We start from the raw sequence: 12,499 nt of genomic DNA on the forward strand, positions 1-12,499 counted from the left end.
GAAGCAAAGAGGAGAGGGAAGAGGAGAGGAGAGGAGCGGACAGGAAGAGGAGAGGAGAGGGAGGAGGGAGAGGAGAGAGGAGAGAAGCAAAGAGGAGAGGGAGGAGGAGAGGAGGAGAGGAGAGGAGCGGACAGGGAAGAGGAGAGGAGAGGGAGGAGGAGAGGAGAGGAGAGGAGAGAAGCAAAGAGGAGAGGGAGGAGGAGAGGAGGAGAGGAGAGGAGCGGACAGGAAGAGGAGAGGAGAGGGAGGAGGAGAGGAGAGAAGCAAAGAGGAGAGGGAGGAGGAGAGGATAGGAGAGAAGCAAAGAGGAGAGGGAGGTGAGGAGAGGAGAGAAGCAAAGAGGAGAGGGAGGAGAGTTCCTGTTCCTGAGGCCCAGGGTGACTCATTGCTGGAGTTGGGAGAGTTTCTCGTGCTCCTCCTGTAGCCAAGAGCCTCATTATCAGCGTACTAAAACACATGCAACTCCTGCTCTGTCAGTGGGAGCATGCACTGTGTACACGGTGCGTGCGTTTTTTGGACGTGTGTTGGCTTTTATCGCTATCGTTCCGCGAGGGTGTTTTCTTCATCAATCACATTTCACTTTGATCTTTTTCCCTCTGCTTACACAGGGCTTCCATTTGTTCTGCATGGTGGTGCTTTATCTATAATAAACTTCACTTTCACAGTCACACACACATACACACACACACACACACAGTCACACACAGTCACACGCACACACACACCAGTGTCCCTCTTTTCGTGGAAGTAGTCTTGTTGAGGGTCCAAGAACATCCGTTGATAGGAATCTTGGATCCTCTGGTAGGTTATATTTTCCTTAGCTTTGCAGACACACACACACACACACATACACACACACACACACACACACACACACACACACACACACACACACACACACACACTCTCTCTCTCTCCATGTCTGTCTCTCTCTCTCTCTCTCGTCCCTGTTGGTGAGTGTGCTCCTGCCAAAGCAAAGAGGGACTTCCTTTGGGCTCTATCGACTGAACCCATTATATAAACAGGACCAAGGAATGGGATAGCTCTCTCTGTCTCTCTCTCACACACACACACACACTCTCAGGCTCTCATATCTCATATGGACACAAACATAACCTAGCAGCACCTTCGGTGGTTAAAAGCAAAACTCTGCATGTTGAACACTATCAATCTGAAGAAAAAAAAGAGAAAAGAACGAAAAAGAAACGAGTTGTAAATGGTGCATTTATATAGCGCTTTAATCCAAAGCGCTCAACATAGATTGTGCATTACATTCACCCATTCATACACCCATTCACACACCCATCCACACACCCATCCACACACCCATCCACACACCCATCCACACACCCATCCACACACCCATCCACACACCCATTCACACACCCATTCACACACCCATCCACACACCCATCCACACACCCATTCACACACCCATTCACACACCCATCCACACACCCATTCACACACCCATCCACACACCCATTCATACACCCATCCACACACCCATCCACACACCCATTCATACACCCATCCACACACCCATTCACACACCCATCCACACACCCATCCACACACCCATTCATACACCCATCCACACACCCATCCACACACCCATTCATACACCCATCCACACACCCATCCACACACCCATTCACACACCCATTCATACACCCATCCACACACCCATTCATACACCCGTCCACACACCCGTTCACACACCCATCCACACACCCATCCACACACCCATCCACAAACCCATCACACACCCATTCACACACCCATCCACACACCCATTCACACACCCATCCACACACCCATTCATACACCCATCCACACACCCATCCACACACCCATCCACACACCCATCCACACACCCATCCACAAACCCATCCACACACCCATTCACACACCCATCCACACACCCATTCACACACCCATCCACACACCCATTCATACACCCATCCACACACCCATCCACACACCCATCCACACACCATTCATACACCCATCCACACACCATCCACACACCCATCCACACACCCATCCACACACCCATTCATACACCCTCCACACACCCATTCATACACCCATTCACACACCCCTCCACACACCCATTCACACACCCATCCACACACCCATCCACACACCCATCCACACACCCATCCACACACCCATCCACACACCCATCCACACACCCATCCACACACCCATTCACACACCCATCCACACACCCATCCACACACCCATTCACACACCCATTCACACACCCATCCACACACCCATCCACACACCCATCCACACACCCATCCACACACCCATCCACACACCCATCCACACACCCATTCACACACCCATCCACACACCCATTCACACACCCATCCACACACCCATTCACACACCCATCCACACACCCATCCACACACCCATCCACACACCATCCACACACCCATCCACCACCCATTCACACACCCATCCACACACCCATCCACACACCCATCACACACCCATCCACACACCCATCCACACACCCATCCACACACCCATCCACACACCCATTCACACACCCATCCACACACCCATTCATACACCCATCCACACACCCATCCACACACCCATCCACACACCCATCCACACACCCATCCACCCATCCACAAACCCATCCACACACCCATTCACACACCCATCCACACACCCATTCACACACCCATCCACACACCCATTCATACACCCATCCACACACCCATCCACACACCCATCCACACACCCATTCATACACCCATCCACACACCCATCCACACACCCATCCACACACCCATCCACACACCCATTCATACACCCATCCACACACCCATTCATACACCCATTCACACACCCATCCACACACCCATTCACACACCCATCCACACACCCATCCACACACCCATCCACACACCCATCCACACACCCATCCACACACCCATCCACACACCCATCCACACACCCATTCACACACCCATTCACACACCCGTTCACACACCCATAGCAGAGGAAACCAACAGCAATTGGAGATTGGAGATTCAGAGTCTTGCTCAATGACACTTTGACGCTAATTCTGGCGGAGCCCGGGGACGAACTGGGAACCTCGCTGTTCCCATCCGGCCACTGTATCGGCACGTGTTTGCAAGCTTGTAGATTGACTATGTTATCTATAACCCTACATGTTCCATTAAAACGAACACTAACTCTAATCCTAACCCCAGCTATTTATGGAGATAAGAGTGTAGAGAGGGGTGTGTGTGTGTGTGTGTGTGTGTGTGTGTGTGTGTGTGTGTGTGTGTGTGTGTGTGTGTGTGTGTGTGCAGGCAGGCACACTCACCTGGGATGAAGTACTGCTCTTTGGCTGTGATGGAGACAGAGAGAGAGGCAGGGATGTCAGTGACAACGGTCGGCATAGCTGTGGTGTAGCTATGCGTCAGTGCAGCCATATAGAGTCTACGTATATCAGTGGTTTTCAACCCTTTTCATATCGTGGCCCGTAAAATGAAACCGTTTCATTTTACGCTCTCAAGAGTTAAAGATTTATAAGGGTCCATTTGGTTACTAAGTGTAATGGAGGGACCACCTGGAACCCCCTCAAGGACCACTTGACTACTGGTTGATGAAAACCACTGTTCTATATGAGCGCACATGGCACCAGGAGCAGTATTTGCACCAGGAGCAGTATTTGCACCAGTGCCTATAACCCCTTATCCCGAAACTTCTTAACAATTTTAAAATGTTTTTTCAAAATAGTAAAAAAATAAAGAAAATAAAGGCAAAGTTTAGGGATAGGGATAAGGCACTGACAGAAATAGGGTTCCTTGTGGATGACAGACAGAGTAGCCATATATCTCTGCTGTAGGGCAGAAACCTCCTATCTCCATATTCTAAATAAGGTTGTTTTTTTCCGTAAAAGAATGCCATCCTTGATCATACTATATGACGGCATATAGCATAAAAGCATCAGAAGTAGAGATCCACAAGCTGGAGAGGTGGCGCAAAGCGAAGAGTTTGAAGCTTGTGGATCTGCTACCTTCACTGCTTTAGAATTTGGGTGAGGTGGATCCTGAAAAGTAAGAGTTTTGGACATAATGAGGATTCCACCCGACAGAGACCATATATTGTACTGTAATGTGGCAGCAGGTATATGACTGACAGACAGGATGTCTGTGTTCAGGACAATGTGGGGATATCATATACCTACAGTGGTAAACATCTGGATGTGAGGGAGAGAGAGAGAGAGAGAGAGAGAGAGAGAGAGAGAGAGAGAGAGAGAGAGAGAGAGAGAGAGAAAGAAATAATGATTTAACAAACAAACGAAATAAATAAAGAATGAAGAACTAAAGAGAGTTGTTTGTATAAACAGTAAAACGGATGAAAGAGTAAGAGCGAAAGAATGCAAAAAAAACTAAAGAGTATAACAAATAGAAAAAGAAAAAAAAGTGAGTAGAAAAGAAAGGAAAGAAAGAAAACGGTCTCCTTTAGCCAAGTGAGTGAAGTTATAAACACATAGAGTTTGAAGTCTCAGTAGGTTGCAGCGCCAGGCTGCAGAAACACAATAGTGGGCACAGAGTGCTTGGGGAGGTGGGGAGAGGTGGGGGGGGGGGGGGGACATCTGGCCACAGAGGAGAGAGGGGTGGAGCGGGTGAGGAGGGGGTGGAGGGAGTGAGGAGGGGAGGGGTGGGACATGGGCAGGAATATGGCCCGAACCCACCAACGGATGGACGGCCGACAGAGATCGGCGCCGGACAGAAAACTCTAGCCCCTGAAGATGCCAGCGATTATCCATGTGAGTTCACTGTGGGGTTTAGCATACATTATGATGAAACCAGATGCACTAGACCTAGGCTGTATAACAGGGATGGGGGGGGTGGAGACTGGAGAGATGAGAGGAGGAGAGAGAGAGAGGAGAGAGAGAGAGACCTCTTGACCTCCGGTCTGCCTGCATGGGGGACTATTGATTGAGGAGCACCGGAACCGCCGAGGTTGAATCAAACCAGGAATCAACCAATAATAATCACTCACTCCATACAGTATGAGGTCAGGAGAGACAAACATAATCCCAGGAGAGTGAGAGAGAGAAAGAGCAGAGAGAGAGCAGAGAGAGAGAGAGAGAGAGAGAGTGAGACGAGAGAGAGAGAGGAGAGAGACAGAGAGAGAGAAGATAGTAGTGGGCAGAGACCTCACACTATATGATGAAAAGACTCAAAAACGCCAGTTGAGGACGAGCAGAAAGAGACTGCAGGGAGAGAGAGAGAGAGAGAGAGAGAGAGAGAGAGAGATAGAGAGAGAGAGAGAGGAGAGAGAGAGAGAGAGACAGGGAGGTATACCGCTGCGGAGGTACACGGAAGCCACAAGCATACCAGAGCAGCGGAACTTCTTGCTCTTGATCTGTCCAATGCGCTTGTTGGCCAGCCGGCGGGGGCTGGCACAGCGGGCGCCGCTGGTCTCGATGGGGTTGGAGCGCAGGTAGTCTGCCGACGCACTTGAGATTACAGGTCGCAGATGAATGGGTTCTGTGCCAGGTGGCTGGGAGGGCAGAGAGAGAGAGAGAGAGAGAGAGAGAGGAGGAGGAGGAGGAAAAAAAAGTGAGGGGAGAGAGAGAAAAACATAGAGGGGAAAAGTACGAGACGGGGGAAAAACAAGTAAATATAAAATGTCATCCAGAGGTTGTCTACGCTCTAACGGTGAACCATCGGAACGGGTCAAACCTCTTCCTATTAATTCATTATAGAAAAAGAAACGCACAACAGCGGTTCGAGGGAAGAATTCCCACGGAGGAAGAGGGACGACGCCTCTCCTCGCTCTCTCTCTTCCACGTGAGTATTACAGACACAGACAAAGACAGCTCAGTAACAGGGGCTATTTTCGACCTCTTATTTCGGGGTGGTGTGTGTGTGTGTGTGTGTGTGTGTGGTGGGTTCAGGGCTAGCTAACGCCTGCGAAAATAAGCGTGCTTTGATTCAAAACAGAGGGTGTGAGGCACTATGAAAACGTGGGGAAATCCGAGAGAGTGACTGACCAGTAAGCAGTCCTTTTCCTTTTAGCAGCTCCTCACATGCACGTCAACGCCTAGGCGTGATGGTAGTGGTGGTGCAGGTGGCCGCACGCTTTTCACACTCTCAGAGTTAAATATTGGTTCTCAACGTTCTCCAGGGGAGGAACCAAATGGACCTCCATAATTATGTGTAATCAAGTTGGACCCATAAGGGTTCCATTTGTACGCTCTGAGAATTAAATGAACGCTGATGATATTTCAGCGTAGATTGGGGTCTGCTTTCACTACTACTTAAACATGTGTTTTCTAATGTATGGCATTTCTTAGATTTTTCGGAGAATGTTTTTTTGAAAACAGCAGCAGTATCCTAGCACATCGTCTCTGTCGCGTGGAAACCTCATATTGTCCAAAACCGTCACTTTTCAGGATTCTAATTCAACAGCAGCAGATCTACGGTGGAACGGTCTGCTTACTTCTGATGCTTTCGTTGTGAGTACGCCCGTTAATTGGCGAACAAAACAACAACAACAAAAATAAAGTCCGAATACGGAGATAAGAGGTTTCAGGTTTGTACTCGACAGCAACGACATACCAAAACAGACGGTTCTGGACATGCAGAGTGACTTATACCTCTGCTGCGCTGCGGTGCGGTCTGGGTGGATGCCACAGTGTGAGGCCTGTATTGATACGTGTTAAATGATACTGGCCGGCGTGGTCGTGGGCTGCGTTTACCACGATGACGGAGAGCAACAGGCATTCACGTTAGATAACGGGATTCACTGCTGAGGAGGGCGAGTCACTTCTCTTTCCAGTTTCCAGAACTATAGCCGCTAAAGAATAGGGGCCGCGCATTGTGTCTGTGAAGATGACAGATTTTGTGTGGCCCCCCTCGCTGCCATTCCTGTGTCATTAGACACAGGAAAACAACCAGGGTAAACAACCACCGATGTGTCCCGCGCATGTTTTACGGCGACAGCTCAGAATGTGTCAGAGCCTCATGCCATACCATAGAACCCCCCCTTGAAGATACTGCTACTTTTGAAGTCGTTTTTTAATTCCCCTGGGGGCTTTTTGTGTGTAGCATGACCTTTGACTGCACTGTTAACAATCTTGTTATTAAAGTATTCAATCAATCGATCGATGGAAAGCACACGTTACTCACAGGGTCTGTATGGCCCCTCAGGGAGGTGAAGGTGCCCTTGGCGAGGGTCTGGATCTTGTTGTCGTACAGCGACAGAAGAGAGAGGGTTCTGAAGGTCCTGGGAAGGTGTTGGCCCGCACCGCAGTGGATCTTATTGGCATTCAGCAACCTGGGAGCAGAGAGAGAGGAGAGAGAGAGAGAGAGAGATGGAGAGTGGGGGGGGGGGGAAGGGTATAAGAAAAGGCCACAGAGTGGAAAGAAGGATGGAGGGGAATGTGGAGAACAGGAGCGAAGGAAAAGGAAGGAGAGAAGGGAGGAAGATGTGAAGGAGGTAGATAGAGGGGGGGTTGTAAGAGCGCTCTTTATGCACTCATGCATTATGCATTCCTTCCACAAACTTCTACAAGGCTATACATTCTACTTTGTCAGAAGGTCACAGCGTGCCTTGTGTGTGTGTGTGTGTGGGTGTGTGTGAGGTGTGTGTGTTGTGTGGTGTGTGTGTGTGGGTGCATGCGGTGTGTGGTGACTTACAGTAGTTGCACAGCACACTGGAAACCACAGCACAGCTTCACTTAGTTTAACACGTTATTACACTGGAAACCACAGCACAGCTACACTTAGTTTAACACGTTATTACACTGGAAACCACAGCACAGCTTCACTTAGTTTAACACGTTATTACACTGGAACCACAGCACAGCTACACTTAGTTTAACACGTTATTACACTGGAAACCACAGCACAGCTACACTTAGTTTAACACGTTATTACACTGGAAACCACAGCACAGCTTCACTTAGTTTAACACGTTATTACACTGGAAACCACAGCACAGCTACACTTAGTTTAACACGTTATTACACTGGAAACCACAGCACAGCTACACTTAGTTTAACACGTTATTACACTGGAAACCACAGCACAGCTTCACTTAGTTTAACACGTTATTACACTGGAAACCACAGCACAGCTTCACTTAGTTTAACACGTTATTACACTGGAAACCACAGCACAGCTACACTTAGTTTAACACGTTATTACACTGGAAACCACAGCACAGCTTCACTTAGTTTAACACGTTATTACACTGGAAACCACAGCACAGCTTCACTTAGTTTAACACGTTATTACACTGGAAACCACAGGCACAGCTTCACTTAGTTTAACACGTTATTACACTGGAAACCACAGCACAGCTACACTTAGTTTAACACGTTATTACACTGGAAACCACAGCACAGCTACACTTAGTTTAACACGTTATTACACTGGAGACAACAGCACAGCTACACTTAGTTTAACACGTTATTACACTGGAAACCACAGCACAGCTACACTTAGTTTAACACGTTATTACACTGGAAACCACAGCACAGCTTCACTTAGTTTAACACGTTATTACACTGGAGACAACAGCACAGCTTCACTTAGTTTAACACGTTATTACACTGGAAACCACAGCACAGCTTCACTTAGTTTAACACTTTATTTTATTATTTGACCTGAGGTGGATTTACCTACTTGTGTGAAATACGTGTTTTTTTCCCCTTTCCTTGTCAATTCAAATTGCAACTTAAGAACAATGTATTCACCGCTATACTTTTCTTTAACCTGTTTGTAATGCCAGCCAGCCAGCCAGCCAGTCAGTCAGTCAGTCAGTCAGTCAGTCAGTCAGTCAGTCAGTCAGTCAGCCAGCCAGCCAGCCAGCCAGCCAGCAGCCAGCCAGCCAGCCATTCAGTCAGTCATGTCACATTACTTACAGAGAGTTGAGGGAACGCAGGCCCAGGAAGGCATCAGGAGCTATCTCTGAGATCTGGTTGTTGCTCAGGTCTCTGTGTGGATGAAAAAGACAACAACCCATGAGTCTTCTTTCACAGAAGCAGGTTTTAGCTTTGACTCCAAGTGTAAACTCACTTCATCATCATTCAGCGTTACAGTAGCTACCAGTATGTTATCCAATGAATGCACTATACTAATAGAGCGTCGCAGTCCCGCCCCCATTCATGACGGCGAGCGGCCCGGAAGATAATTTTCCATTCATTTTTCCCATAGACGTTTCAGAACAGTATTTATTTAAAGACTATTTAAAGACCTGTAAGCCTTGGACAAAGACAACTCGGATGGTGACAAATCATGACACAATATAAACACATTTTTTTTTAACAAACCCCCCCCCCCCCCCCACCACACACACACACACGCAAATGAAGTCTAGACGCTCTCCCGGGCAGCCTGTGAGGCATAATGTAGTGTGAGTGGATGGAAGACGTGTTTCAGCCAACCCCCCCCCCCCCCCTCTCTCCCTCTTTCTCTCTCTCTCTCTCTCTCTCTCTCTCCCCCCCTCTCTCTCTCTCTCTCTCTCTCTCTCTCTCTCTCTCTCTCTCTCTCTCTCTCTCTCTCCACGGCAATGTCCCTTAAGGGCCTCCGTTGAAACCAAGCAGGACTCACCGACTGGTAGCCAATCAAAACATTTACTTGTGTTACTTGTGGCCTATATCGGCCTGCCCTGTCTAATATCTTGTGTGTGTACATATGTGCGTGTGTGTGTGTGTGTGTGTGTGTGTGTGTGTGTGTGTGTGTGTGTGTGTGTGTGTGTGTGTGTGTGTGTGCGCGTGCGTGCGTGTGCATGTGTGTGTGCGCCTATGTATTAATGAGGTGGAAGGCTGGTGTCCAGTCAGTGAGGTACGTCATTAATGGGATCCCCAGACAGGCCTTATACTGTGTGTGTGTGTGTGTGTCCACAGGCTGAAACCACCAGAGCTGCATCATGCATCGCTATGCGTAGACCTGGCCTACGTTCATACGCGCATGTGTGTGTCTATACGATACGTGCACGGTGTTGTGTGTGCATGTTGCATGTGTGTCTATACGATACGTGCACAGTGTTGTGTGTGCATGTTGCATGTGTGTCTATACGATACGTGCACAGTGTTGTGTGTGCATGTTGCATGTGTGTCTGTCTGCATATGCATGAGCGAGCCAACGGATTAGAAAGCGACGGGGGGTGGAGGTGGGGGGGGGGGGTGGAGAACGAGAGAACGAGATGGGCCGACAGATAGACGGAGAGAGAGAGAGAGACGAAGAGAGAGGAAGAGGAGGATAGAACTTGGGCCAGAAGAGAAGAGAGATGCACAGATTGGCGGCGAGACAGAGAGAGATAGAGAAGAGAGAGAGAGAGAGAGAGAGAGAGAGAGAGAGAGAGAGAGAGAGAGAGAGAGAGAGAGAGAGAGAGAAAGAGAGGAGTGGAGTTAAATGGAGCGTGCGGACTGAACTCGGGCGGACGGGGATACCTTAAAAGGGAAAGCGTGGTGTGGTGAGGAGGGGAGTAAAGCGTGGTGTGGTGAGGGAGGGGAGTAAAGCGTGGTGTGGTGAGGGAGGGGAGTAAAGCGTGGTTGTGGTGAGGGAGGGGAGTAAAGCGTGGTGTGGTGATGGAGGGGAGTAAAGCGTGGTGTGGTGATGGAGGGTAGTAAAGCGTGGTGTGGTGAAGGGAGGGGAGTAAAGCGTGGTGTGGTGAGGGAGGGGAGTAAAGCGTGGTGTGGTGATGGGTGATGGAGGGGAGTAAAGCGTGGTGTGGTGAGGGAGGGGAGTAAAGCGTGTGTGGTGAGGGAGGGGAGTAAAGCGTGGTGTGGTGAGGGAGGGGAGTAAAGCGTGGTGTGGTGTGGTGAGGGAGGGGAGTAAAGCGTGGTGTGGTGATGGAGGGGAGTAAAGCGTGGTGTGGTGAGGGAGGGGAGTAAAGCGTGGTGTGGTGAGGGAGGGGAGTAAAGCGTGGTGTGGTGATGGAGGGAGCAGTGATGTTCTCATGTGGGGGTAACTATAACGTTCAGAACCAAAGGACCCCGTTCCGTCTTCCTGGCCAGAGGACTGAGGTTTCCTGGAATCCAAAACGCAAGGGAAGCGGCCAAAAATGTGCATTTGGTGCACTTTCTGTACAGCCAAATACCGTGTCTACCGTGTGTGTGTGTGTGTGTGTGTGTGTGTGTGTGTGTGTGTGTGTGTGTGTGTGTGTGTGTGTGTGTGTGTGTGTGTACGTATGTGTGCGTGCGTGTGTGGTTGTTGTTGTTGTTGTTGTCCAGGCTGTCAGAGCCTGGGCAATCTTGTGTAAGAGGACATGGGTTGACGTGTAGGTCGTACCAAAACCAGGCCCAAGGTTACTGAGAGAATGGAAGCCTTTTGGCATTTGCTGGGGCAGCGGGGGGAAGGGGAGGGGAGGGGTGGGGGGGCGGGTTTCCACCTGACAGAGACAACATAGGCTAGATGTGTGTACTGACATACAGGAGCTGTAAGTATGTAAGTCTTGTGCCTCCTCAGTTGCGTGCCGGAGGGTAACAGCAGTGTAAGTAGTAAGTACACTGCTGCAACAGAAGCACAGAGTGAGAGAAGTGAACAACACCGTAGCTGATCAAACAGCGGTGAGACACAGACACACACTTTGTGCTACGGAGCTCAATCGACTGATTGATTAATTAAAATCAACGTGCTCTGAGACCTATCTTGACCACGTTCAAGTTGGCCCAGATCCAGGAAAGGTTGACAACCAACTGGTGTTGTATGTATGCCAATCTTCTGGAAACCCCGGGGACTATACAGTCATAGACACTGTGTCTATGGAGACCTAGGGACTACAGTCAGAGACACTGTGTCTATGGAGACCTAGGGACTACAGTCAGAGACACTGTGTCTATGGAGACCTAGGGACTACAGTCATAGACACTGAGTCTATGGAAACCTGGGGACTACAGTCATAGACACTGAGTCTATGGAAACCTGGGACTACAGTCATAGACACTGAGTCTATGGAAACCTGGGGACTACAGTCATAGACACTGTGTCTATGGAAACCTGGGGACTACAGTCATAGACACTGTGTCTATGGAGACCTAGGGACTACAGTCATAGACACTGTGTCTATGGAGACCTGGGGACTACAGTCATAGACACTGTGTCTATGGAAACCCAGGGACTACAGTCATAGGCACTGAGCCTATAGTTGGCAACCCTAGTGTGACATCAAAAAAGTATCACTTGATTTCTTTCAGATGTACTTCTGCGAATACCGAGAGACCGCCTGTGAATCCGTCAGGGATGTTCTTTGGCCCTGTCAACCAAAAAGGAGAAGAAAAGAAGAGAAAAAGAAAAGTGGTCCGCGGGCGGGGTAGCCCGCCGCTACCGGGGAACGCGCGGCCAGCTGAACTAACAGGAACCAGGGAGGGTCAGGTCGGACATGAAGCCACACATTCTTGTTGTTTCTAAAAGCGGCGCTCGGCTCCCTGCACAACAGACAGCACAGACAGGCTGCTGGGACACCGGTTCATCCAGATAACTCACAAATAGAATGAGCC

General features: G+C 49.3%; 1 protein-coding gene across 1 annotated transcript in view; it reads right to left on the minus strand.

Moving 5' to 3' along the window:
* slit1a (slit homolog 1a) overlaps positions 1-12,499 on the minus strand; it is a 150,789-nt gene that overhangs the window by 35,115 nt on the left and 103,175 nt on the right. Inside the window, 10 exon segments of the mRNA XM_080782139.1 lie at positions 3,359-3,382; positions 5,385-5,499; positions 5,501-5,518; positions 5,520-5,550; positions 7,182-7,195; positions 7,197-7,265; positions 7,267-7,281; positions 7,283-7,300; positions 7,302-7,329; positions 8,921-8,992. Coding sequence (XP_080638265.1) covers positions 3,359-3,382; positions 5,385-5,499; positions 5,501-5,518; positions 5,520-5,550; positions 7,182-7,195; positions 7,197-7,265; positions 7,267-7,281; positions 7,283-7,300; positions 7,302-7,329; positions 8,921-8,992 — 404 coding nt within the window.

Source organism: Protomyctophum bolini (genome assembly GCF_963924005.1).
Source record: "Protomyctophum bolini genome assembly, chromosome: 14".
NCBI classification, from domain to species: Eukaryota; Metazoa; Chordata; class Actinopteri; order Myctophiformes; family Myctophidae; genus Protomyctophum; species Protomyctophum bolini.